The sequence below is a fragment of the Ammospiza caudacuta genome, chromosome 2 (genome assembly GCF_027887145.1).
Source record: "Ammospiza caudacuta isolate bAmmCau1 chromosome 2, bAmmCau1.pri, whole genome shotgun sequence".
Classification (NCBI taxonomy): domain Eukaryota; kingdom Metazoa; phylum Chordata; class Aves; order Passeriformes; family Passerellidae; genus Ammospiza; species Ammospiza caudacuta.
In genome coordinates, this window is record NC_080594.1 from 34,779,157 (window position 1) to 34,802,776 (window position 23,620).

General features: G+C 48.1%; 2 protein-coding genes across 2 annotated transcripts in view; both read left to right on the forward strand.

Moving 5' to 3' along the window:
- The window catches only part of CAPN5 (calpain 5), a 52,707-nt gene extending 30,116 nt beyond the window's left edge, over positions 1-22,591 (forward strand). Inside the window, exons 3-13 of the mRNA XM_058824806.1 lie at positions 1,624-1,755; positions 10,523-10,731; positions 11,150-11,342; positions 11,891-12,084; positions 12,738-12,815; positions 13,378-13,573; positions 14,654-14,776; positions 15,442-15,638; positions 16,125-16,246; positions 18,884-19,020; positions 19,318-22,591. Of these exons, the coding sequence (XP_058680789.1) occupies positions 1,624-1,755; positions 10,523-10,731; positions 11,150-11,342; positions 11,891-12,084; positions 12,738-12,815; positions 13,378-13,573; positions 14,654-14,776; positions 15,442-15,638; positions 16,125-16,246; positions 18,884-19,020; positions 19,318-19,500 (1,764 nt within the window). The 3' untranslated portion in view covers positions 19,501-22,591. The remainder of the gene's footprint in view (positions 1-1,623; positions 1,756-10,522; positions 10,732-11,149; positions 11,343-11,890; positions 12,085-12,737; positions 12,816-13,377; positions 13,574-14,653; positions 14,777-15,441; positions 15,639-16,124; positions 16,247-18,883; positions 19,021-19,317) is intronic.
- Positions 5,266-5,745, forward strand: OMP (olfactory marker protein). Its single transcript, XM_058824807.1, has one exon. The coding sequence runs from the start codon at positions 5,266-5,268 to the stop codon at positions 5,743-5,745; it is 480 nt and encodes a 159-aa protein (XP_058680790.1).
- Positions 22,592-23,620: the final 1,029 nt, after the last annotated feature.

The following is a 23,620-nucleotide window of genomic DNA, read 5'->3' on the forward strand; positions in this document are numbered from 1 at the left end:
GCCCCAGGAAACACTCAAGGTCAGCTTGGACTGAGCTCTGAACAACCTGATCCAGTTGATGATGTCCTCACTTATTGGAGTAGATAGGCTTTAAGAGATTCCTTCCAACCCAGACCATTTTGTGTCTCTGTGTTTCTCCCCTGTCTGTGTAATACCAAGCAACTCCTTTACTGTAATCCTCATATCCCCCCAAGGGCAGAAGGGGCAGCTGTGGCCCTCAGATGGGATAGATAAAGAGCAGGATCACAAGGAGCAGATCTCACAGACACCCCCAGCAGCGGACACATCCCCAGTGCTGGAGCTTTCCCGGTGCAGTGAGGCAGGAGCTGAGCCCGCTCCTCTCCCATCCCTGTGTGCGCTCAGCGATGCCGGGAGGCGCCGGTGGCTCCTGCCCTCGCTGCTGTCAGCTTGCCTCCCCCTAGCGCTCATCCCAACATCCTGCACCGCCAGCTTCAGGGATTTGTCCTTTTCCTTGGCTCTCATCCTGGCCAGTTTGTGTCAGGTTAACTTGGAGGTATTTGCTGCTGGCTGGGCCGGGTGGGAATAGCAGGAGGTGCCTATGGTTTTTATCCCTGTGGTGGGGCCTTAGGCAACGTAATCTAGTGTGGGGTCTCTGCATGAAGTGCAGGGTTTGGAACATGATGATCTTTAGAGTCCCTCCCAACCCAAGCCCTTCCATAAATCTATGGGTAGAGGTAATACAAGTCCTCATATGCAAAGTCAGGGGAGGGGGGGCAGTTTATTCTGGGTACAACCAGCCTGCAAAATTGGGAGGTGTGGGGGAAGAATAATAATCTGCTTTTCCTTTATCCTCTTCAGCTTAAATGTAATAGCAAAGGGGAAAAGGTTCTTTCAGCTCTTTGTCTGTCCCATCTTCTCCCAGCCGCCAGCTGTTTGTGAACTTAGAAACAGGATTGAGCAGGAAAAAAATCCTTTTTAAAAAAGCAGTGTGTCACCTGAAGCTTGCTCAACACCCTCTGTTATTTAAGTGCTTTCTTGGCCAGGCTCTAAGTGGGAGTGGGAAGCAGGGAGGGCAGCCTGACAGGAGCCAGGCAGAGAAAAGCTGATGGTCTTGGTGCATGGTTGGAGGGATGAGCTTACCTCCCTGCTGGCTCCTACCCAAGTTTCTCCATCCATGGTGTCTATGCACAATCCACCATCCTGGTTTTGGTGGCAGAATGAATATTTAATCCTTCTGGCTCAGCTACAAAGCTTTTGGCTCATCGAAATTTTTGTATCTGCTGTGCTAGGATCTGGAAGAGCAGATCCTTCACTCTTTGAAAAGCAGTCACAGCGTAGAGGCATCTGAGAGGAGACTTAGAAGGGCAGTAATGGTGTGAAACTATATTATCAACAGGGATAATTATGACAAAGCTGCCCTGGTGCTGGGACAGAATGGGGAGTAGGTGTTGTGATGCTGCCCATGTCCTGGTGAGAGCAGCAGGCAGGGCAGGGTCCTTCTGCCACCAGCCTGATGAGCGAGGCCAGCAGAAAGCTGCAGGTCAGGTTTGCAGAGAGCCTGAAGAAGAGAGGAAGTGACTTTCCTTTGCCAAGAAGCCCCACTCCTGATTTCCCTGTATTTCCCTGTCTGTTCACTGAGCCAATTTTTCTCCTGTCCCACAGGAAATCTGCAATGATCCACGTCTCTTTGTGGATGGGATCAGCTCCCATGACTTGCACCAGGGCCAGGTTGGGAACTGCTGGTTCGTGGCTGCCTGCTCCTCCCTGGCATCCCGGGAGTCTCTGTGGCAGAAGGTAAGTGATTCCCCATGCCAGGGGAGAGCCTGTCACCACCTTGGCTTCGCATTGTGTTTGTCCAGGTCAAAAACTGGTTCTCAGAGATGCCTCATGTCCTGAAAAGCTGATAATGTGCAAAAATCTCCCTTAAAAGACTGTCTTGCAAAGGACATTTGTCATCATGACTGCAGTCACCACACTCCAAACAAAGCCTTGGCCAGTTTCTCCTTAACCAAGTGGATCAAATCCCATCCTATTTTTCAGATCCCAAATTTGACCCTTTGAATTCCAAAACAATCCAAAAATTAAGAATAAGAACAAAATTCAGGATGATTGAATTGCAGCATTAGGCCCTGTTTCCCTTGTTCCCATGGTGTCCCCTCTCTTTGGCTGTTTACTGTGTGGCTCCTACCCAAGTTTCTCCATCCATGGTGTCTATGCACAATCCACCATCCTGGTTTTGGTGGCAGAATGAGTATTTAATCCACCACACTCCAAACAAAGCCTTGGCCAGTTTCTCCTTAACCAAGTGGATCAAATCCCATCCTATTTTTCAGATCCCAAATTTGACCCTTTGAATTCCAAAACAATCCAAAAATTAAGAATAAGAACAAAATTCAGGATGATTGAATTGCAGCATTAGGCCCTGTTTCCCTTGTTTCCATGGTGTCCCCTCTCTTTGGCTGTTTACTGTGTCCCACCTTGGCAGTGAGACACCTCATGCTGGGGCAGGAAGGTTGATTTCAGGCTGTTAGCATCTCTCCCAAGTCACTGCTTGCCAAAGCACCCATCCCTGGCCTGTCCCATGGCTGCATGTCACCATGTGGCAATGTTCCTTCACATGTGGGGTGCGAGGGGAATGTCCTGTGTGCCAGAAAGCCACCAAAGAGCTGCAGCAGGGCGAGGGGCTGCAGGCGTGGGGAGCAAGCAGAGAGGTACAGGGAGAGGGAGGTGCTCAGTGCCCCATCTTTGGACAGTCTGTGCCCATCTGCACCACGGCCTCAGCTGTGCAAGATGTCAGCCCTGTGAAAGCCAAGGCAGGGGGACTTCAGCCTCTGGTGCAGGTGTGTGTCATCATAGGGCAAGAGACCAGCAAGTTGCAAGCAGCTTTTCTCAGATTTTACTGTAAAAGGCAGCCAGTGTGTGCGGGCTGCACCACCTCCTTCACCCACAGCTCCTACAGCCTTCCTTCACCTCACACCTTTACATCTGCCCTGGGTATTGTGGTTCTTCCAGTCTCTGCTTCCTGTGGTGAGCATGAACACCAGGCTCAGGGATTTCTTGCAGCATCCCCATTTTTTGTTAAAATCGAGGGTTTTATTTATATGTGAGCAGGATAGCTGTTGTTGCCTTCTAGATAAGCAAAATTACTTCCTGCCATGGTGGCTGTGGTGTCTGCTGTGGCTCTCATCACAAGGGTGATGCACAGGGTTGTTTAGCTTGTTCCTCACCATCAACATCCCCCAAGGGTGAGTGAGCAAGTTGTCATCCTTCCTCATCATTCACTTCCAGCTTTGCCCTGGGAAATGCCAACCAAACAGAGGCTGGGTCCCTTTGGACACTTCATTATTTCAGTTTGCCAGGCACTGCTTTTCCTCCCTTGGCAATTTGGCTGTGGGTGTTTGTGACTTCTCATTTTCCATTACTTTAACTCTCAGAGGCTTTTTTTACCTGCCTTCTCTTTTCTTTCAGAAAGGTTTGATTTATAGAATTATAAAGGTTGGAAGGGACCCTAATGACCATTTAATTCCAGCTCCCCTGCCACTGGCAGGGGCACTTTTCACTAGACCAGGTTGCTCAAAGCCCCATCCAACCTGACCTTGAACACTTCCAGGGATGAGGCATCCACAAATTCTGTGAGCCACTTGTGTCAGTGTCTCACCATGCTCACAGTAAATAATTTCTTATTTGCTGAAGATCTCAGAGACAGAAATAATGGGCCCCTTGGTCCTAAGTGTGATTACACATGCAATGTTATCACATGTTGTCTCTATTTGGGGTCTGGCAAAAACTGAGAGATGCTGATGCAGGCTTTAGTATCTCTGAAATATCAGCCCAGGAATCTTGGCCCAGATCACCCCTGGCTACTAGAAAATGTGTTCCTGGTGTGCACCAGGATGTAACATAGGCTCTGCATGTCCCTTGCTCCATTTCACTCAGTGAAACTGTCTCTCTTAAGTGTGGGCAGGGGGAATACCTTCAAGAAAATAAGGCAGGCTGGCACATCACTGGGGATTCTAGGAGGTTATTTTATTCAAACATTTTCTTCCCCCTTGCTTTCTCCATGTCCCTGCTTCCCATTATGCCTGTGTGGTGTGAATCACTGAGTGAGAATGGGGTACTGGAATTTAGTTGAGAGCTATTTTCTAAATTCCTGAGTCTTGGATGACCCTACATGGTTCTAGGTGTGATCTGGCTCTGTAACACCCTTTCTATGACCATTCAGATGTGTCTGGCTTTTATGAAAAGAAGTGGAGACATGAAAATGAGAGGCAAAACCATGCCAGGATGCTAGTGCTGATTTGCTGCTGCAGGAGCAGTGTGGTGTCTGGTTCCTGCCAGCTGTGCCATGCAGAAAAGGGCATGATGGTCATGTTAGTTTGCTATTCATTGACTTACAGTCAATTTGTCCCTTGGGACCCTCCTGTCTTTTTCTGAATGGCACAGCCTGATGGAGGCCACCAAAATGGTCAGGAGGAAAGTGGGTTTGTACATCCAGGAGGAGAGAAGGTAAAACAGAGCTAATTGCTGTGTGTAGCTACTTGATTGTAGAATCACAGAGTGGTTTGGCTTGGAAGGAACCTTTAAAGGTCATCTAGCTCCATCCCTCCTGCCATGGGCAGAAACACCTGACACTGGACCTTGTTGCTCAGAGCTCCATCCTGCCTGGATAGGGGAGTGTGGACAAGATGGAGCCAGGATCTTGTGGGGATGCACAGCCAGAGGACAAAGGACAGCAGCACAAGCTGCAGCTTATCTACTGCATGAGCTCAGTCAGACCCTGGAACAGGGCTCACAGAGGCTGTGGGACCTCTCTCCATGGAGATACTCAAAGATGGACTGAATGAAGCCCAGAGAAACATAACTGATTTAACTCTGAAGTAAGTCCTGCTTTGAGCAGTAGCTTGGACCAGACTCCTCCAGAGTCTCATTCCAGCCTGAGTTAGCCCTGAACCTACACTCAGAGAAAACCACTACCACTCATCCCTCCCAAGGTGGCATCCCTGGCTTTGTTTTGGGCTAATGAGCCATGGTTGTCAGGGAGGTTACTGGGGAGGCTGACATGAGACATCTCCTCCCTGTAGATTATCGTGCACAGCAGCACCAACAGCTCTGGATCTGCAGATGCGTCTGGAGGCGCTCAGGGGAAGCCCCAGGGGTGTTTTGCATCACTGGGCCAGGTTGCCTAGCACTGCTGTGACTGTGGAGAAGGGACACCAGCTCCAGGGCCTGTCTGATCCTTCCCCGTGCGTGTCCCGTTTGAGAGCCACACGCTGCTGAGGACGGAGCAGAGGAGCGGCCAGGGTGATGGCGGCTGGGGCAGGGACGCTGGAGCTGCCCTTCACCTGCGACGAGCAGCTGACGCGGCGCATGCGGCTGCGGTTCCAGAGCCTGCAGCAAAGGAACGTGAGGGCCCAGGACGGGGAGAGGCTGCTGCATCCCAATGAGCACATCTTCCGAGTGGATTTCATCCAGCAGCACCAGCTGCGCTTCCTCCGCTGGGACGTGCAGCTGGAGAGACCCGGCAAGGTCACGGTGACGGGCACCTCCCAGCTCTGGACTCCTGACCTCACCCACCTGATGAACCGGCAGCTGCTGGAGCCAGTGGGAATCTTCTGGAAGAAGCCAGGAGCTGAGGAGGTGCTGTGCAATGAGGCAGATGCCCAGGAGTTTGGGGAGAGGATAGCAGAGCTAGCCCAGATCCGCAAGGTGATGTATTTTCTCCTCACTTTCACTGGCGGCCTCGAACCAGCTCAGCTGAAAGGCTCCATTGTTTTTAAAGCCTGATCCCCTCTTGCTCAGCTTTTTTCTCCTTCCAGCTATGTTTCTTTCAGTTCAGTTCTTTGTTCCATTTTTGCATCTGTTTTTTTTTTTTTTTTTCTTTTTAATGAGAGCCAGCACTGTGGTAAAGCAGAGAACAGCTCAGTGCTTCTGGAGCCCCTCAGCCCTGTGAAATATTCCCCAAATGTGCTGTCTTCTGTCCAAATGATGGAGAGAAGGGGACCATGAGCTTGCTGCTGCATTTGCCTGGAGTATAAGACTGTGTGCTTGTGAATTCATCAGGGATTCACACAGGGTCTTACTGGCTTGGAAATACAAGGCTGCCCTGTCCTCTCACTGTAGCAACTGCACACCAAAAACCCATTGGAAAAATGAGTAACTGCCATACCAGAAACCATCAGGGACCCCTGGAGAGAGCCCTGCTTTCCAGTTTCCATCCTAGCCATTGTTTGTGATGGAGTTCCTCTCCTTGCAAGGTGCTGAGTGCTTGCAGGCTCTGATGACTTGTGCTGCTGCTGTGGCTGCTTGGAGTCTCTGAAGACCAGTCCCATGGAGAATCCACCTTGCTGTGAAGCTGAAGTACATACACCTGGACTCACTCAATGTGTTCTGCAGATTGTAAACCCACTGGACTAATGGGGAGGTCGGACCGGCCTTTTCTGACCACTGCCACCATTTCTTGCTGGGGGGAGGGTGGAATTTGTTGGTCCAAGATGGATGGAGCAGGTGTGTGTGTGTGTGTGTGTGTGTGTGTGGGCTAAGCCAGCAGCTCAGAGTGGCCTAGGCCAGCAATGAGTCCTCTGCAGCAGAACTAATTTGTGCTTTGTTCTGTCCTTAAAGCATCCATGAAAATATTTAGTCTGAAGTGTCTACAGAGAGCCGTGAGGCTGCAGAGCACTTTGCAAGCCACAGAGCAGGAACCTGCTGCTTCTGTCCCTGAAAACACAGGGAAGGGTGACCAGGGGAGCAGAGGGGAGTGATACATTTATAAGTATTGGAACAGGAGAGTGTTTTTGCCCTGAGTGCCCCATGACTGCAAGTAAACTACTACATTTGGATGTTTCCTTTTGTTCCACCAAAAAATGGAGAGTACTTCAATGAAGCTTCTTGAGACACACAGATTGAAAAGTCCCTTGAAAGAGCTAAGTGTTATCACAGTTGGTCCTCTGCTCAGATTGCACTCAAATGTGTGTGAGTACTCCTCAAGGGGTGGCCTGACATCCTCCCAAGATGAGTAAGGAGAGAGCAGTGATGGGAAAGCCAGGGCAAGGTGACTTTGTACCTGTGGCCTGTGAACTTAGGCAGACCAGCCCCAAAAAGAGTCCAACCTCTTCTCCAGACCTCCAGAGATGCAGACCCTATGCCTTCCCTAGCCCAACAATAATGTATAAAATGGCATGCACAAGTTATGCCAGGCAGAGAGGAGAGAGAAAGCAGATCAGCTGCTGGTTGGAGAGATGGTGGGAGCTCTGAATCTTGCCCAAAACCAAGGCCCAGCCACCACCAAATCCTACAGCCATGCCATGGCCATTGCCAGACAAGTTGATATCTTTGTTTAGACCCCAAGAAATGCTGGGCTCGGTGAGTAAAGTGGATGCATCCCTGCTTGGCCAAACACCCTCTAGGGTCCTAGCAGACTTTGGGGTAGAAAACCCCTCCTTGTACATCCCAGAGCAGAGTTCCTGACTACAAACCACTTTAGACCAAATAACAGGTGCCACTGGCAACGTCCAAAGGGGTTATTGCATGCTAAGTCTCACAATATGCCATTGCTATGTTGCTAGGGTAGAGTTCTTGCTGCAGATATTTCACTGGGTATTGGTGTACCACAGTAAATAAAAGCCTGGACAATGGGTTCCCCTTAAGGATTGAGGCTGTTTGTGTCTTCTTCATGCTCCTTTTGGCAGCTGCCCTAATCCTACACACAATAAAGCACCAAATTTCAGCTCAATATTGGTATTCTTGAGCCCCTTTTAACTTCCTGTAAAATTTAAGATGAACATTTACTTTCTTCTCTGAAAGGTTTCATGGAGTATTGAGCAGGTTTTTTGGGGTCAAGAGGGGGTTGAAGCTGGGCATAGAAGGGGAAGTGATTCTCAGGTGGATCCTTGTTTCCTTCAGAACTGGGGAGAGAGTGAGGGGACCAGTGTGATCTCTCTCTGCTGCAGGGAAGATGAGCCTTTTTTTGCCAGTCACTGAAACTATCCCTGCACAGTTTCAGTATAAAAACTTTCAGATACATCACCCTGTCCCATCTCCCAGGGCAATTTCATCCCACTTGGTACCACAGCCCAGCAGAGTAGTACAGCTGGGTGCCTCTCTCCTTATTCTGAACTGGCAAGTTCCCAGCACAAAGCTTGGAGAACTTGGCATGTACCAATTTCTCCTTCTAATCAGGGAGGGTTTTTTTCCAGGGTCACAGGTACTTTTTCTCTTATCTAGTGACTCTTAAGAAAATTGAAAAAGAGCCCTAAATCAGCTTAGGGAGGTGAACCTGGCATTTTTGAGCTCCCAATTTACCCATCTCTGAACGCTTTCACTGTAAATTTGTTGCACTAAATGGTGTTGCAGCTCCAGATTTTGTGAACCCCTAAGGAAAAAGCAGCACAGCTGGGTGAAGAAGAAAAATGTGGTTTGCACTACCCCAGTGTAGCACAACCAAGCTGAGTGCAGGACTTCTTGGGATCCTGGGATGGGTGGTCTATGGCCACACTTTCCAGCAGGGAACACCTGTGGAGATCAGACTCCCTCATTTCCTCCTGGGTCAGGGTAGAAATACAACCAGTCCTTGCTCCTGGACCCTGCTCTGGATGAAAGCTGACCATTTTTTCTGCCTTCAGTGTTGGAGGATGCTCCCAGAGCTGTTCCCAAGGGAAGAAATGAGTGGGATGGTGGGGACCTGTGTGTCCTGCCACCAGTGACAGTAGGAGCAAGCCTCAGACCCAGCCAGCTGGAAGCTGTCACTACCAGCTCTGGCAGACAAGCTGCCTCTGATCAATGCTGGGATCATTTCTAAGCCCACATTAATAGCGAGTTGATTATCACAACAGCTCCCTATGACAATTCATTAGGATGAGCTCCAGTCAGGAGGTAATCCATGGGCACTGATGGAGGGCTGGCTGACCTCTCCTGGCAGTCTCCAGAGAGGACTCTGGGGCACAGTTGTTAGCACTCCTATAAAGCCCCAAACCCTCCAAATGTGGCTCTGTTTCATGGCTTTGTCTGCTCTGCTTCTATTGATCCATATGACTGAAGAGTGGCTGTGAGCTTGCAGGGCTGATGGCATCATTAATATTTCAGTGTAGGAGCAATAAGAGCCCTGGACTAGATCATTGCTGGTAGCTAAGGAGTCAGGGGGCTCTTCAGAGGGAATTCTCTCTGCACAATTCCTGCTTTGTGACAGCAGACAAAAAAAAAAAAAAAAACAGAAAAAAGACCCCAACCAAACAAAAAACAAATGAACAACAACAAAAACAAAGCAGCTCTGTCAACTGGACAAGGGTAGACAGTAAAGGTGGTTTCACCACCTTTGTGACTTCTTGTGAGGCTGTTTCCATGCAATGTAGCTGTGTCCTCTCCTATTCCATCCCCTCAGCTCTCCACATAAAAGGGATTATTTGGTGTATTGGAACATAATAACATAATGCATGCTTGCATGGACACTTTGGGGTTTTTTGTCACTGAGCTCATGACCCTTTGGGAGCAGGTAAGTGGAGTATCAGGGCTGTGGACAGTCAGTCAGTTCACTGCTGCTGTGTAAGTCAGTCCTTGTCAGCCATCAGCTGCAGTAACCACATATGGCCTCACAGCCCGCCCTGGCCATGCAGTAAAACCACACTGCCTCCAGCCTCAGCAAAAGCTAAACTGTGGTGTGGTGTTGCCTTGCCTTGTGTCTCTGTATCCTTGTTCCAAACAAGATGCAGATCCCCCTGCATGTACCCTCTGTGCCTGGCTGTTGGGTGTGTTCTGTCCCACCTGTTGGGTGAATTTTCCATCCAAAGCAGAGCTGGTGGTGCCTGCAGCCATGACGGACTATGGACTTTGGCAGTTCCTCTTTGCTTGTGCCTGTCATGCTGGCAGTGACACCAAACCTGTGCCTCCTCTGACCCTCAGCTGCTCTAGGGCTTCTTTCACCTCAGGCCTTCTTTTCTATCTTTCATCAAATCACCTCCCTGTGCTTGCCTGGGTGAGTTTGGTAGGTCTTGACAGGAAAGAATGGAGACCTTGAGGGAATGGGGATCCTGCTTTTCCCACTTTTACTTAACTGAGTAGGCTCATGCAGAGTATCTGCTGCATGTATCTTTGTTGGCACTAGGTAGATGAAAACCACACTTGTTCTTGGGCCAGTCAAGTCACACCAGAATCAAGTAGGAGAATCAAAGAAGGTGCTGTTTGTTAGTGGTACCCTACTGACACTAAAAAAACCAAAAGACACGGTCATAAAAATAACCATCCCTGGTTAGGCAAAGAACTCATCTGCTCCAATAGCCTGTCTACAGAAGTAGATAGCAGCAGATGTCCAAGGCAGGTTTATAAGAAAGAGGACAAAGATCTTTAACTTCTCCTTCCAAGGGACAGAGAAGTCTAAGCTATTCCAATACATGATAATCTAGTCTGCATTGGCAGAACCAGGTCCAAAATCTGGCCCCAGCTGACTGTAAGCAAGTCCATCCCCCTCATAATCTTCCTTGTCTTTGATATTGTCTGCATTAGTGCCAGGATGAGAGTCAATCCCACCAAAAAAAAGGGAATAATTTGGGTATGTGTGCCTCTTCTTTTGCAGGTCATCCCAGACTGGAAGGAGCAGGAATGGAACCCTGAGAAACCCGAGAGCTACGTGGGGATCTTCCACTTCCAGTTCTGGCGTTTTGGTCAGTGGCTGGATGTGGTGATCGATGACCGCCTGCCCACACTCCACAATCAGCTCATCTACTGCCACTCCAACTCCAGGAATGAGTTCTGGTGTGCCTTGGTGGAGAAAGCTTATGCCAAGTAGGTACCCAGGCAGTTGTAGGATAAAGTGGGACCTGGGCACTCTGATTTTCCTCTCTGTTCATTCACCAGCTAGTTTGCAGCAGTGGAAACAACATCTTTGCTGTGGAGAAGTAGTACATGACTCAAACAGACAAACACTGAGGAAAAAAACCCTTCTCTAGCCCTAATTTACCCTCAAAGCAAAACACCCTTCAATGTTTCTTTAAGTAACACCTATTCTAGTGATTTAAAGTTCCTTTTACATTGGTCCAAGAGTGCAGCAAGGAATGTGGGTCCTATTTTTTCACCCTAGTTTGCTGTCCTCTCCCACTTGAAGGTCAACTGCAATCTCCATTCTTGAGGCTGCCCCAAGAATTGTTCCCAACCCCTTAAAATGTCAGGCCAGTGTTGTGCCATCCCTGCCACCCTCTTTCAGGTTGTCAGGCTGTTATGAGGCCCTGGATGGAGGCAACACAGCTGATGCCCTGGTGGATTTCACTGGTGGGGTCTCTGAGCCTATCGACCTGACCGAAGGGGACTACATCGCTGATGAAGCCAAGCGCAACCTCCTCTTTGAGCGCGTGTTGAAGGTGCACAACAGGGGAGGCCTCATAAGCTGCTCCATCAAAGTAAGCAACATTGCCAGTATGGCCACAGTGCTGTGGGAATAGGTGTTTTAGGATGCAGTTGTTTTACACAGTTAGAAACTTCTAAATTAGATCAGATAAATTGTGGCCAAGGGTTCCCGCTTCTGGAAGCTGGCAAAAGGAGTGAATCCTGAATCCTTTATTCTTTGTTGCTATGTCCAAGAGCCCTCATTCATCCCAGCACTCTTTTAAGGCTAGGAGGGGATCCACTCTAGAGAAAGGCATTTTGGTGTCTGCATCTGGGCATCTTTACAAATGCTGGTTTCCAAACCTCCCAGTATAACCAGTATATGAGCTTTATCAGTTGCCAGTATGGGAGCTCAGAGACATCATGACACAAATTAGAAAAGGGGGGATGCAGCACATAAAATGGCATCTGAGATGTACCAGCTGGCTTTCTCCCTGACTGTTGATGCTCTTCTTTTTGGCTTAAAGATATCTGCAGGGAAATCTGAGTTGCTTTCTTTCGCAGCCCCTGCAGCGGTGGTCATGTCCCCCTGGTCTGAGCACTGTCTGTGTCCCCCTGCCAGGCCACGTCAGCAGCTGACATGGAGGCTCGCCTGGCCTGCGGACTGGTGAAGGGCCACGCGTACGCGGTGACGGACGTGCGGAAGGTCCGTCTGGGCCATGGTCTTCTGTCCTTCTTCAAGTCGGAGAAGCTGGACATGATCCGCATGCGCAACCCGTGGGGCGAGCGGGAGTGGAACGGCCCTTGGAGTGACACGTGAGTTGGGATGGACAGCTGGTTTCAGTGGGAAATTCTTCCCTATTAAGGTGGTAAGGAACTGGCACAGTTCCTCAGAGAAGCTGTGGATGCTCCATCCCTGGAAGTGTTCAAGGCGAAGTTGGATGGGACTTTGAGTGACTTGATCTAGTGGGGGGTTCCCCTACTCATAGCAGGGGCGTTGGAATGAGATCATATTTAAGGTCCTTTCCAACTGAAACCATTCTGTGATTCTGTGATTCCATGTTTGTTCATACTAGTGAAGGATGTGCATAGGTCAGCTTTGTGCTCCCAGTCTTATACCAGCAAAACGAGCACTCAACAGAATCAGCCTCTGTCACCACCAACTGCTGTGATGGCTGGGGATGAGATGAGGAGCCAAGGGCTGGTGCAGCCAGAGCCTTTGGCCACAGTCAAATTTGTTATCTTTATGGATAGGGCTGTGATTGTACCGGCCAAATAAAACCCTGCCAGACTGGATTCAACTCCACTGGTCAGGAAGGAAGTTGAAGCTCCAAGCCATGCTGCACTTCCCATGTGTTTGGCCGATGACCTAACCAGAGCAGCATGGGGACTGGCTTTATACAGTCCTTGTGCCTCAAATTCTTGCATGTCCCTTACCTCTGAGTAATGATCTTGGTCTCTTCCCACAGGTCTGAGGAGTGGCAGAAAGTGAGTAAAAGTGAGAGGGAGAAGATGGGAATGACAGTGGAAGATGATGGAGAGTTCTGGTGAGTCCCTCCTGGGTTTGTCACTACAGGCCATGCTCACAGCATCCTCCCACCTCATGGAGCATGTACATCTTTTCCATGCATACAGTTAGCCAGAGAAAACAGGCTTCCAAGGTGTAGGATCTCTAGTGAAGCTCTCTGCTTGAGCCCATGGGCTTTTGATGGCCATGGCCCTGGAATTGCAAAGTGCTCTTCCAGGGCACCGCTCAGGGGCCAAACCATTTCACCAGGGTACTGAGAACCTGTCCTAAATGTACTGAACTTCACAGCCTCACCAGGAATAATTCAGTACAACATTTACTCTTGTGTGGCAAAAGGGTTACTGTGCTACTTCTCCCACTCCAAAACACAGAGATCTGTTGTTTGAACTCAAGAAGTATTTACTGCAGGCATAGAGAAAGGTATCTCCATCTTTTCTGGAAATATCTGATGAATAGCTTTTGTTACTCATCAGCCATCAGAGACAACCCACACTCTCTAACAGGTGATCAAGAAAATCCCTGAAGTGTACCTTTCCAGGGAATGAAGCAGCATAACCCAGTTCTGCCCTTTCCTGACTCAGGATGACCTTTGAAGATTTCTGCAAATACTTCACGGACATCATCAAGTGCCGTCTGATCAACACCTCCTACCTGAGCATCCACAAGACCTGGGAGGAGGCAGTGCTGCACGGGGCATGGACCAGAAGCAGTGACCCCTTGAAAAACCGCTCCGGAGGCTGCATCAACCACAAGGACACTTTTTTGCAGAACCCCCAAGTGAGTAATGGGGCAGAGGCCTTCTGGAGCTTTCACGTGTGCTTCCAAGTGTTTAACTCTCCTACAGGGACCTAGAAGGCCAAAACATTACCAGACCTGTAATGTATTATTTGTGTTTATGGCAATTCTCTGGCACAGCATAACCAGCAGGGAGGCCAACTCTATTAACATTATCCCTCTTATCAAGGAGACTGCATCCAAGTGCTTAGTGTATAGCATCTTGGCACAAGGGAACAACAAACTGTGCCACAGGGTAGCAGTGTTGGCTGGTTCCAGTCAAACCGGGCCAGGAGTGATTTCCAACAATCTGGATGTCCGAATTTCCAGTTTTTATGCCCAGACTTTGATGCTGTTAAATTTACCAGGACAGGTGTAGCCCATAGAGCCATTTCCTTCTAGCTTGAAGTTCATCTCCTGGAACAGACTTTTCTGGAGAAAAGGAGGCTCGAGGGGACCTTATGGCTCTCTACAACTTCCTGAAAGGAGATCATATCCAGATGGGATTTGGTCTCTTCTCCCAGGTGACAAGTGGTAGGACAAGAGAAAACAGCCTCAAGTTGTGCCAGGGAAGGTTTAGATTGAATATTAGGGAAAACTTCTTTATTGGAAGGGAAAGACACTAGGAGAGACTGCCCAGAGCAGTGGTACAGTCACCATTTCTGGAAGCATTCAGAAGGCATGTGGATGTGGCACTTGGGGACATGGTTTAGCAGTGAACTTGGCAGTGCTAGGTTAAGGGTTGGAGTGGGTGATCTTACAAGTCTTTTCCAACATAAATGACTCTGCAATTATCTTGTTCTCTCTAAACTGGGATTCTCACGATCACAAGCCAGGTCCTTTTGAGTCCTTCATGTAACAAGCAGTTGAAGAATGGTCTGGTCCATTGCAGGAGTTGCCATCAAGGATGTGGGAGAGTTGTGTCCAGCTTCCAGCTCTGTATTACCCTTTTTAAGCCAGGCTGTCCCTGCTTGGAGGTGGACTGGGAGAAGCTGATGTTGGATCTGTTAAATCCACCCCCACCCATGTCCAGGGATCCTGTATTAATAAATATTTCCCTTACCTTCCTCTCTTTGCTTCTAGTATGTGTTTGATGTGAAGAAGGCAGAAGATGAAGTGCTGATCTCCATCCAGCAGAAGCCCAAAAGGACCAGTCGCAAAGAGGGCAAAGGAGAGAACTTGGCCATAGGCTTTGATATCCATAAGGTAGGCTGGGGTTCTGCATCTTGGCCTGAATGCCACTGTAAATTTGCTGGGTGTGGGGTGGTGCACCAGCCCTGCATGACCAGATTGTTCATTTAAGCATTATCAGGGTGCTTCTGGGGTGCCATCAGCACAGCCTGCCCTCCTCTAGAGAGGAAGAGGGATATCAAAGGGGACAGCATGGACAGCAGGTTGCCCAGAAAAGCCGTGGATGCCCCATCCTTGGAAATGTTCAAGGCCAGGCTGGATGTGGCTTTGAGTAACCTGTTCTAGTGTGAGGTGTCCCTGGCCATGACAGGGGATTGAAACCAGATGATCTTGAAGGTCCCTTCCGACCAGAACCATTCTGTGATTCTGTGCAGTTCTTGCTAAAAGCAATGATGAGTCTTTTCTCTCCAAATGTGGAAATCTATTAGACTAATCCTTATGTGTTGTTTGCTGGGTCTGCAGTGTTAAGCTGGGATGCAGGAGATGAGTCCCTGAGTCAAAAGAATTTGGAAAGCCACATCCACACTTGTTTTCCACCCAGCACAATTGGGACCCTTTTTCCTGGTTCTCTTATCTCCAGCTCTCCTGGCACTATGGACTCAATCCTTGCAATTTTTCCCCCCCATGGTGGATACCAGTACCTTTTCAGCCAGTGACAATCCGCTGTGATCTCTGCCCAGGTGGAGCTGAATAGGAACTACCGGATGCACACGCTGCAGCAGAAGGTGGCCAGCTCCATCTACATCAACTCCCGCAGCGTCTTCCTGAGGACAGACCTGAAGGAAGGCCGCTACGTCATCATCCCCACCACTTTTGACCCCGGTCACGAAGGCGAGTTCCTTCTCAGGATTTTCACAGACGTGCCTTCAGATTGCCGGTAAGGAGCACGAGCAGGGATGGGGAGGAATTGGCTCTTTGGAGACAGCCCTGTGCTTTTGATTTGTGGTTTTCCTGAATGGAATTGGCTCTTTGGAGGCAGCCCTGTGCTTTTGATTTGTGGTTTTCCTGAATGGTCATAGCCTTGCCTGCAGCTGCTCTTGGCTTTCTGTTAAGGGTGGTCAAGAGACAGGACATCTTTGCAGGTATCTCCACAGGCATGCAGAGAAGCTCCCACTCTGCTTCTAAGCATGATATGGGAGAGCATCCCAAACCTAGGCTGAGACTGGAGTGAGGAACAGAGTCTGACAGTGTGTAGTCACAAAATCACAGAATATTCTGAGTTGGAAGAAACCCACAAGGATCAGCCAAAGGTCATTGAGTCCAACACTTAAATGAATGGCCTGTACAGTCCTTCATTGTGCCAGAGCAAATTCTTTGGGATAAGACTGGGCACCTCTCAAAGGCCACGTGTTTTTCCTTGCAGAGAGCTGACCCTGGATGAGCCACCACACACCTGCTGGAGTGGGATGTGTGGCTACCCACAAGTGGTATCCCAGATCCATGTCCTTGCTGCAGCTGGGCTCAAGAATCAGGACTCCCAAGGAGGTACTGGTCTTTCCCTGCCTGTTGTCTGGCCCTGGAGGAGTTGGGAAGTGGTTCATGAAGTGGGACATTGCTGGAATTTATATCCTCAGATATTTTTTTTTTCTGTGAACATACTTAAGTCATACACCAGAGGAGGGGAAAGTCCATGGAGGGCTAAACTCACTTCTTGCAGTGGACATGATCTGGGAGCTGTTGTATTTAGGCTGTTACCTGGGACCTTCCCAAAACTTCCCCAAAGCCCTTAGCAGAGGTCCTGTAACAACCTAAGCTTTCCTCTCAAGTATAAGCAGCTGTAAAAGTCAGGAATTTTATTTAAAAGCTTCTTAGTAAGAGGGACAGAGAATGAGCCTGATGTGTGGTATTCATCACTGGGGGCTGGATAAATGTCCTATCAGCAGAGGGTATGCCAAATTTAGCTCACTTTGGAATGGTGTGGATCTAGATCAGTTCTGACATCCATCACTTTTCCTGCATGGAAGATGGCAGCAGGACCATACCTCCCCATGTCCTGCAGCCACACAGAGGCTCAGGGTGAGAGCCCCATGCTCTGTCTGCCTCTGGACCAGGAAACCCAGTAGTAGTGATGGCTTGTACTAGAAGATTGCTAGGGGATAAAAGGTCTAGAGGCTACCATTAGAGAAGCAAATACCTTTCCACCATGGAAATAGATCAGATCCTAGCCTTTCTACCCCATTTCCTGAGTCAAGGATATGTGGTAATTGTGGCAAGATTAAGCCAAACACTTTCAAGCTGAATTTAAAATATCAAAATTGAAAAATTTTAAAAAATCTAATAAAACCCAATTAAAATTATACTTTTTTTTTTCACCCAATAATTATTATCAGGGCTGCCTGTCACTATATCCCTGAAAGTAACGAGTAGGATCTTTTCTAAACAAGGACTAGTTAAGTGTGCTTATTTATCACATGCCACAAAGGGAGTCCTTATACCCTATCTGGTGTATGGGGATGGAATTTAACTCTGGGCATGTGGTTTTTTCTTGTGTTATTCACAACAGGTCAGTGCAGCTTTAGCAATGCAGGGAAATCTGTAGCCAAAGGTCTCTGAAGTGTTCACTTCAGAGAGAAACAAGGAGGTTTATCTTTCCTTCTTGTAGATTCTGGAGTCATGAAACATCTTCTCCACAAAAACCCCATGGGAATTGCTTTTTTCCAGCTGTTTTCCAGCTGTTCAGCTCCCACCACCAACAGTGTGTTTGGTGTTTTCCAGTGCAGTTGGATCTCTCACACATCCCAGGCCAGGCCTTATACACTACTTTAGAAATAGTGATTTGCAGATAGGAATTTGGCCCTGGCTGATGGAATATGAGAATTTAATGGGGCATCCCAAAAGATAAGGTAAATTGGAAAACCAGATGTGAAATCCAGCAGCTGTGTCTCACCAGGGGAGCCAGGTCCTTGCAAACAGAAAGTTAGCAAAGAGGTGGTCTGGCAGTCAAAATCCCTGGCCCTCAGAAGGGGCTTGTTTGTTCCTCCTCATTTCCACATTTCCCTTGGACAGGAAAGCTCATCCAACTGGTCTGTGTTTCCATCATAGCCACTAAAGTTCATGGTAAGAAAATGCATTCTGGCAGTTAAATTTCCATAGGAATACCTCTCTCTCTCTACTGAAATTCCCAAAATAAGCACTTGTTTGGCAAGGTGAAAGTATTCACTAATGAGAGACTCTTTCCTTCTCCTGGAAGCTCAGGTCCCCTCCAGATGTGGGGTGGTAGTATGAGAATTTGGTCCTCCAACTTCATCCTCCATCTGGTATTTCCTTGTGTGAGCCTCTTTCTCCTCTCCATGGTTTTATTTCTGCCTGCCTCTAGGAGAGCAGATGCTGAAAGGAGACTTGAGTAGGATCATGTCCTCCATGGAACATTTACTGCAATGGTCAGAAGAGTTTGGGGTGATGAAGGAGTGTTCCTGTAGAATATGGAGACAAGAGAGGCAGCCCTTTCATAGAATCATAGAATTGTTGGAAAATAGTTGGAAAAGCCTTCTAAGGTCATGGAGTCCAACTTTAACTCAGCACTGCCAAGTCCACCACTAAATCATGTTCCCAAGTACCATGTCTACACATCTTTTAATTTCCTCCAGGGATGGTGGCTATACCACTACTCTGGGCAGCCTGTTCCCATGCTTGATAACCCTTTTGATTAATTAGTTTTTCCTAATATCCAGTCTAAACCTCCTATGGTGCAATTTGAGGCCCATACTTCTCGTCCTGTTGCTTGTTTCCTGGGAGAAGATACCAACCCTCAGCTCCTTACATCCTCCATTCAGGCAGTTGTAGACAGCGATAAGGTACCCCCAGGCCTCCTTTTCTCCAGGCTGAGCCCCCCCCAGCTCCTTCAGCTGCTCCTTATCAGACTTGTGCTCCATCCAGACCCTTCCCCAGCTTCATGGCAGTCCATCAGCACCTGCTGCCCAGAAACAATGTCACCTAATAGAATTAAATTGAGCCAAACAGCTGAGCGCCATTGACATCATCTGGGGTGTGACAAACCCTTTGACAGATATCCATCTCCTCTGGTGGGATATGGAGACAAAGTACTGCATGACATCCCTGCAAAAGGACTCTATGGAATTACAGAAGCTACAACAAAGAAAACATTCTCTTTTCTCTCCTCAGGAGCTGATCCTTATGTGATCATCAAATGTGAAGGGCAGAAGGTTCGCTCTCCAGTGCAGAAGAACACGGTATCACCAGAGTTCGATGTAAAGGGGCTCTTCTACCGCAAGAAGCCAGGACAACCCATCATTGTTCAGGTACCTGGCAGGCAAGCAGTGGGCTGAGGGATGGAGACCCTCTGTCACGTGGACCCCTTGCTCTCTCCTCACACTGTCCACAGCAGATCTGTTCCCCAGCTCAGCCTCTCACCACCACGGTGACATCTGAAAAAAGGCATGTCCTTCATCCCTCTCACTACCAGAGTGACACCCCCACGCCTCACCACCTCCGTGGCTTCAGCTCAGGGCATGTCCCCAGTAACCCCTTCTCTCCAGTTCATGAAGGTTGGCTGCATCCCTGAAGGAGCTGCCCTCATGCCTGTTTTGTTTCTGCAGATCTGGAACCACAACTTGATAAGTGACGAGTTCTTGGGCCAAGTGGTGCTCACGGGGGATCCCAGCGACCGGCAGTCGGTGCACACGCTGCACCTCCAGGACAGGGGGAACAGGAGGTCAAACGACCTCCCTGGAACCATTGCTGTGATGCTGCTCAGCAGTAACGTCCTCACTAATGTCTGAGTACTCAAGGGTGACTCTTCTGGTGCCACATATGTGAATATAAACATGCACACGTACATATACATATATATATATATATATATAAAGAACACACAGAGCCTACCTACCATCTGCAAAGTGTATATGAACCATGCATGCATTCCACTCCAAGGAGCCAATCTTGTGTTTTCAATGTTAAAAAAATGGTGCCTTTTTTTTTGGGGAACCGCAATGATCCTTCTGCTGGCATCCTCTGCAGCCCCCCGGCTGCCACGTGCGCTGTGGGACCGCTGTGAGCACGCTGTGTGTCCTGACAGCCAGAGCACCATGCCCTGGGGCTGTTTGTTTACACAGGCTGGCACACACACACATGCCACCACGCACACCTGTGGCCACCACGGTCCCACCAGCTGCTTCAGTACATCTTCAGTGTGTCTGCTTGGATTAGGAGTAGTGTGCATGGAGCTGTCTCCCTTGAAATTGCCATGTAATCGCTTATCTGTCGAGGCACCACAGCAAAGGAGAAGTGGACAAACAGATCGGGGCCTGTTGGGTGATTTTTGGGTATGGGTTTGCCTACTGCAACTGCAAGGAAAACCCACGAAAGCAGCCCAAATCCACAGGGGCAGCAAGACCAAAGGCTCCATAATTTTGGGGACAAGCTGTCTCCACCCAAGTCTTGTTCAGCCCCACGCAACTCTGAAGTATAGAAATATCTCAACAGCTGTGGTGGGATAACAGTTCTCTGGGTCAGGTTTCTGAATCAGTCTGGACCCAGCTCCTGTGGGTGCCTCCTGAACTCTCATGGTGCCTGCTGTCTCCATGTCTCCATGCCATCCCCATCCCAAGAGCTCACCCCAGGAGCTGGGGTGGGTTGTCTGCTGGGGCAGTTCAGTGTTTAGGCAAAAGAAGATTGATTCTTCTGAAGGCCAAAGTGTCAAGTTCAAGGGATGGGGAGCTTTGCTCCATGAGCTCCATCTGTACTGCTGCCTACAGTGCATCATTTCTCAGTGCCTCGCTTTCTCAAATTCTTTTTAAAAATAGTGGGATTTTAGCTTGTACTAGAGGAGCACTGCTCCCAGTACAGCCTGGAAATGCTGGGAATATTTAATTCATACCAGTGTCCATCTCTCACCTTAATTTCCAGTCCCCTGTTGTGGAGGATGACTTGCACAGTCCTAGAGCAAGTCCCACGAGCACAACCCAAATGCATCCTTGGGGATGTGTCTGTGGCTACAGTCTGCTCCTGATTTCCATGAAAACTGGGTTAATCTTCCTTGTTCCACTGGGTGGCAGAATCTGGCTTCTTATAAACCATCCCAGATAAACCAAACAACAACCCGTTGTCTGACCTTTCAGCAGCTGACTAGGACAAGTTTCAAACCTTTTTTTTTCCCCTACTGTTTGGGGGTTTTATTCATGTGCCTTTAAAGTGGTGCAAGTTAAAGGAATTTTTCAGTCAGATTTTCTAAGCAAATATTTTGCAGTCACCTGCATGCAAGTGGAAATTAATACATGTGATAAAATCTTTGAGTCTTCCTAAATTTTGACCTGGGCAGAGTCCTTTTCCTCCAACAAAAGTGAACAGGAAAGCCTGCTTTTGCTATAGCAAAGGGTTTCTGTTTGTCCTACTAAATACTCATGTTTGTCCTGCAAGTCTGTTTGGGGTTTTTTTAAAGTCCCTAAAGGTCTGCTAAGTCTGAAACATGGTGAAGTGTTCTCCAAAGTACCTGCTAGCTCAGTTCTTGGTGCAACCAAAAATAGATGGTGCAACTGCATTGATTTTTGTGGGCTTTTTTTCCCTTTGCCTCATCTTCACAGTCCTGCAGCTAAGAGTTTGCTTTTTTACCTAATTTGCTTGTGTTCTTAGGTCTTGTTTTTCAGGACTTAAAGGCAAGCAGCGGTACCCATGATGCTCTTTCCAGATCTCAATTACTCCTGGCTTGCACTGAGCACCCTCCAAGTCCAGGTGCCACCACTGGGACCAAGTTTCGTTCAGAGTCTTGCAGAATTTACTTAAGTGCTCCTAGATAGGTAAAGCAACTTTTTGATCCCACGGTCACAGCAAATCTTTGAATTTAGGAAGACCATTTCAGAGATATTTTGATTTTATCTTGGTTTTGTTTATGAGACTCATCACTGAAAATAAATGGAAGCAGGACTGTGGAGCTAGAAGGTATTATTTGGGTCTTCGGAGAAGATCTCACAGGCTTATGTTCAGAGTGATATGTGAGAGGGATGCCCAAAGATACCTCACCTGGCAGGGGGATGAGCTATTTGGCATTGACAGGAGCTTTGCACCATCATCAGCAGATGGAGGTGTCCAGCCTGCCTGCATTAGCCTTGTTTTCACAGGAAATCAGGCTATGGATAGCTTCAGCAAAGGAGAGCCATTTGTCCGGGAGTGCCCTGCCATGTGCCAAATGGCACCAAGATCCCCAAGGAGCAGTGCCAAAGCTCACCAAGGAGTTGTGGGGCCCTGGTACCCATGGGCAACCTCCTTGCTCCCTACAGAGAATCAAGCCATAAAGAAAGGAAAGGCAGCTTTTTAATAGCTTCTTAAAAAATCACTCTATATCAGGACCAAATTGTCTTAATATCAGTAATATTTGTCTTTTTTTTTTTTTTTTTAAGAAAAAAAAAAGTTTTGGAAAAGTTAGAGCAGAAGCCTTCTTCCCCTACATTTCCAATGGAAGAACAAAAATTACCTTTCTTACTCTTCTTTTTCTCTTATTTGTAGGGCAGATGAGGGAGGGGAAATATTGAAATGCCATTCCTATCGTTGATGCCTTTTCTCTTTGAATGAAGTAAACAGAAATATTCAGGGGGTTTTGGGTTGGTTTTTTTTTTGAGAGGAGGGCATGTCTGAAAAGCACTTTCCAGTCCCTCATGAATGGGGTAGGACACATGTCTGATTGATTTCACATTTCTTTTGTTAATCATTTCAATGGTTGCAAGCAGCCTGGCATTACACTCTGTGGAATCCATTTCTTTTTGACATCTGCCTATTAAAACAGGCTGTGACTTGTCTTCATCTCCAAAGGCACTGATGTATCGTGCTGCACAAGCTCAGAGTGGTCCAAACAGAAAGCCAACATTGTACAGCTGTAAACCTCCTATAAATAAATAAATTGTGTATATTTTATTCAGACTCCTTGCTTTTGAACTGCTGTGTTCTTCCAGAATGCTTTTGGTGAGCACAAGGTGGCTCTGCAGAGCCTTTTAAATTTGCTTGATTCACCAAACTCCATTCAAATAATTTTCTCTGTAGACTTTGAGACTGAGGCAAGGTGATCTGCATGAGTCTTTCACACAAGGTTACACTCACATTTGCTGAGAAAATCCATGGTAGGAATGGGTAACCTCCTCTGACTATAAACCTTTGCATCCTATGCCCCAGACTTACCACAGTGCAGGGAACTTGGTTTTTTGAGTCTCACCTGACTTGGAGAAAAGCTTTGTAGATTGCTGAAAAATAAAAATGGGGGGAGAGAGTTTATGGGCAAAGCAGGGGGAGGAAGTGGATTTTGGATGGCTTTCCCTCGGAAAACAAACCTGCACAATGCGCATGGGGAGCATTTGAAAAGCCTGGCCCTGCCCATGGGAATCTCCAGTCTTGCTGCTGTACCACACAGACCCAAAGCTTTAGGGACCTTGCTTCCATCTCAGCTTCCCTCCACCAGCTGCCTGTGCTCAAAGTCTTTGCAGCACGAAGGAGCTGTGTGCCTCTGCAGCCCTCCCTTTAGAGCCTGGAGCAGACATCTGGAAACAGCCCTTTTGTTGTGGCTTGCAGGAGTCTTCCCAGACTCTTCAGCTTCTGGGATCATCCTCTGGAACAAAATGTGTCAGCAAATAATGCTTAGAGAATGAGCATCCTACTCCTCTGCCTCCACCACTGAAACATCCTGCAAGGACCTTTCTTAGGGGGAATGCCTTACAAAACACCTCAGTCCCACAGACATCCTGATACTCTCCTGGAGGATGTCCTGAGCAGCAAATCTGGCTGGGCACCTATGGAGCTGTGATGTTTGATGCTGGACATAGCTCAGGAGCTCTGGTGTCAACCACAAGACTTTACTGAGTCTGGCTTTGTGCACATTCTAAAAAAAGTCTATGCAAGCCTGAGTAAGCCACAGACCAT

Coding starts and splice junctions, on each gene's coding strand:
- OMP (XM_058824807.1), top strand. CDS start 5,266: ATGGCGGCTGGGGCAGGGACGCTGGAGCTGCCCTTCACCTGCGACGAG.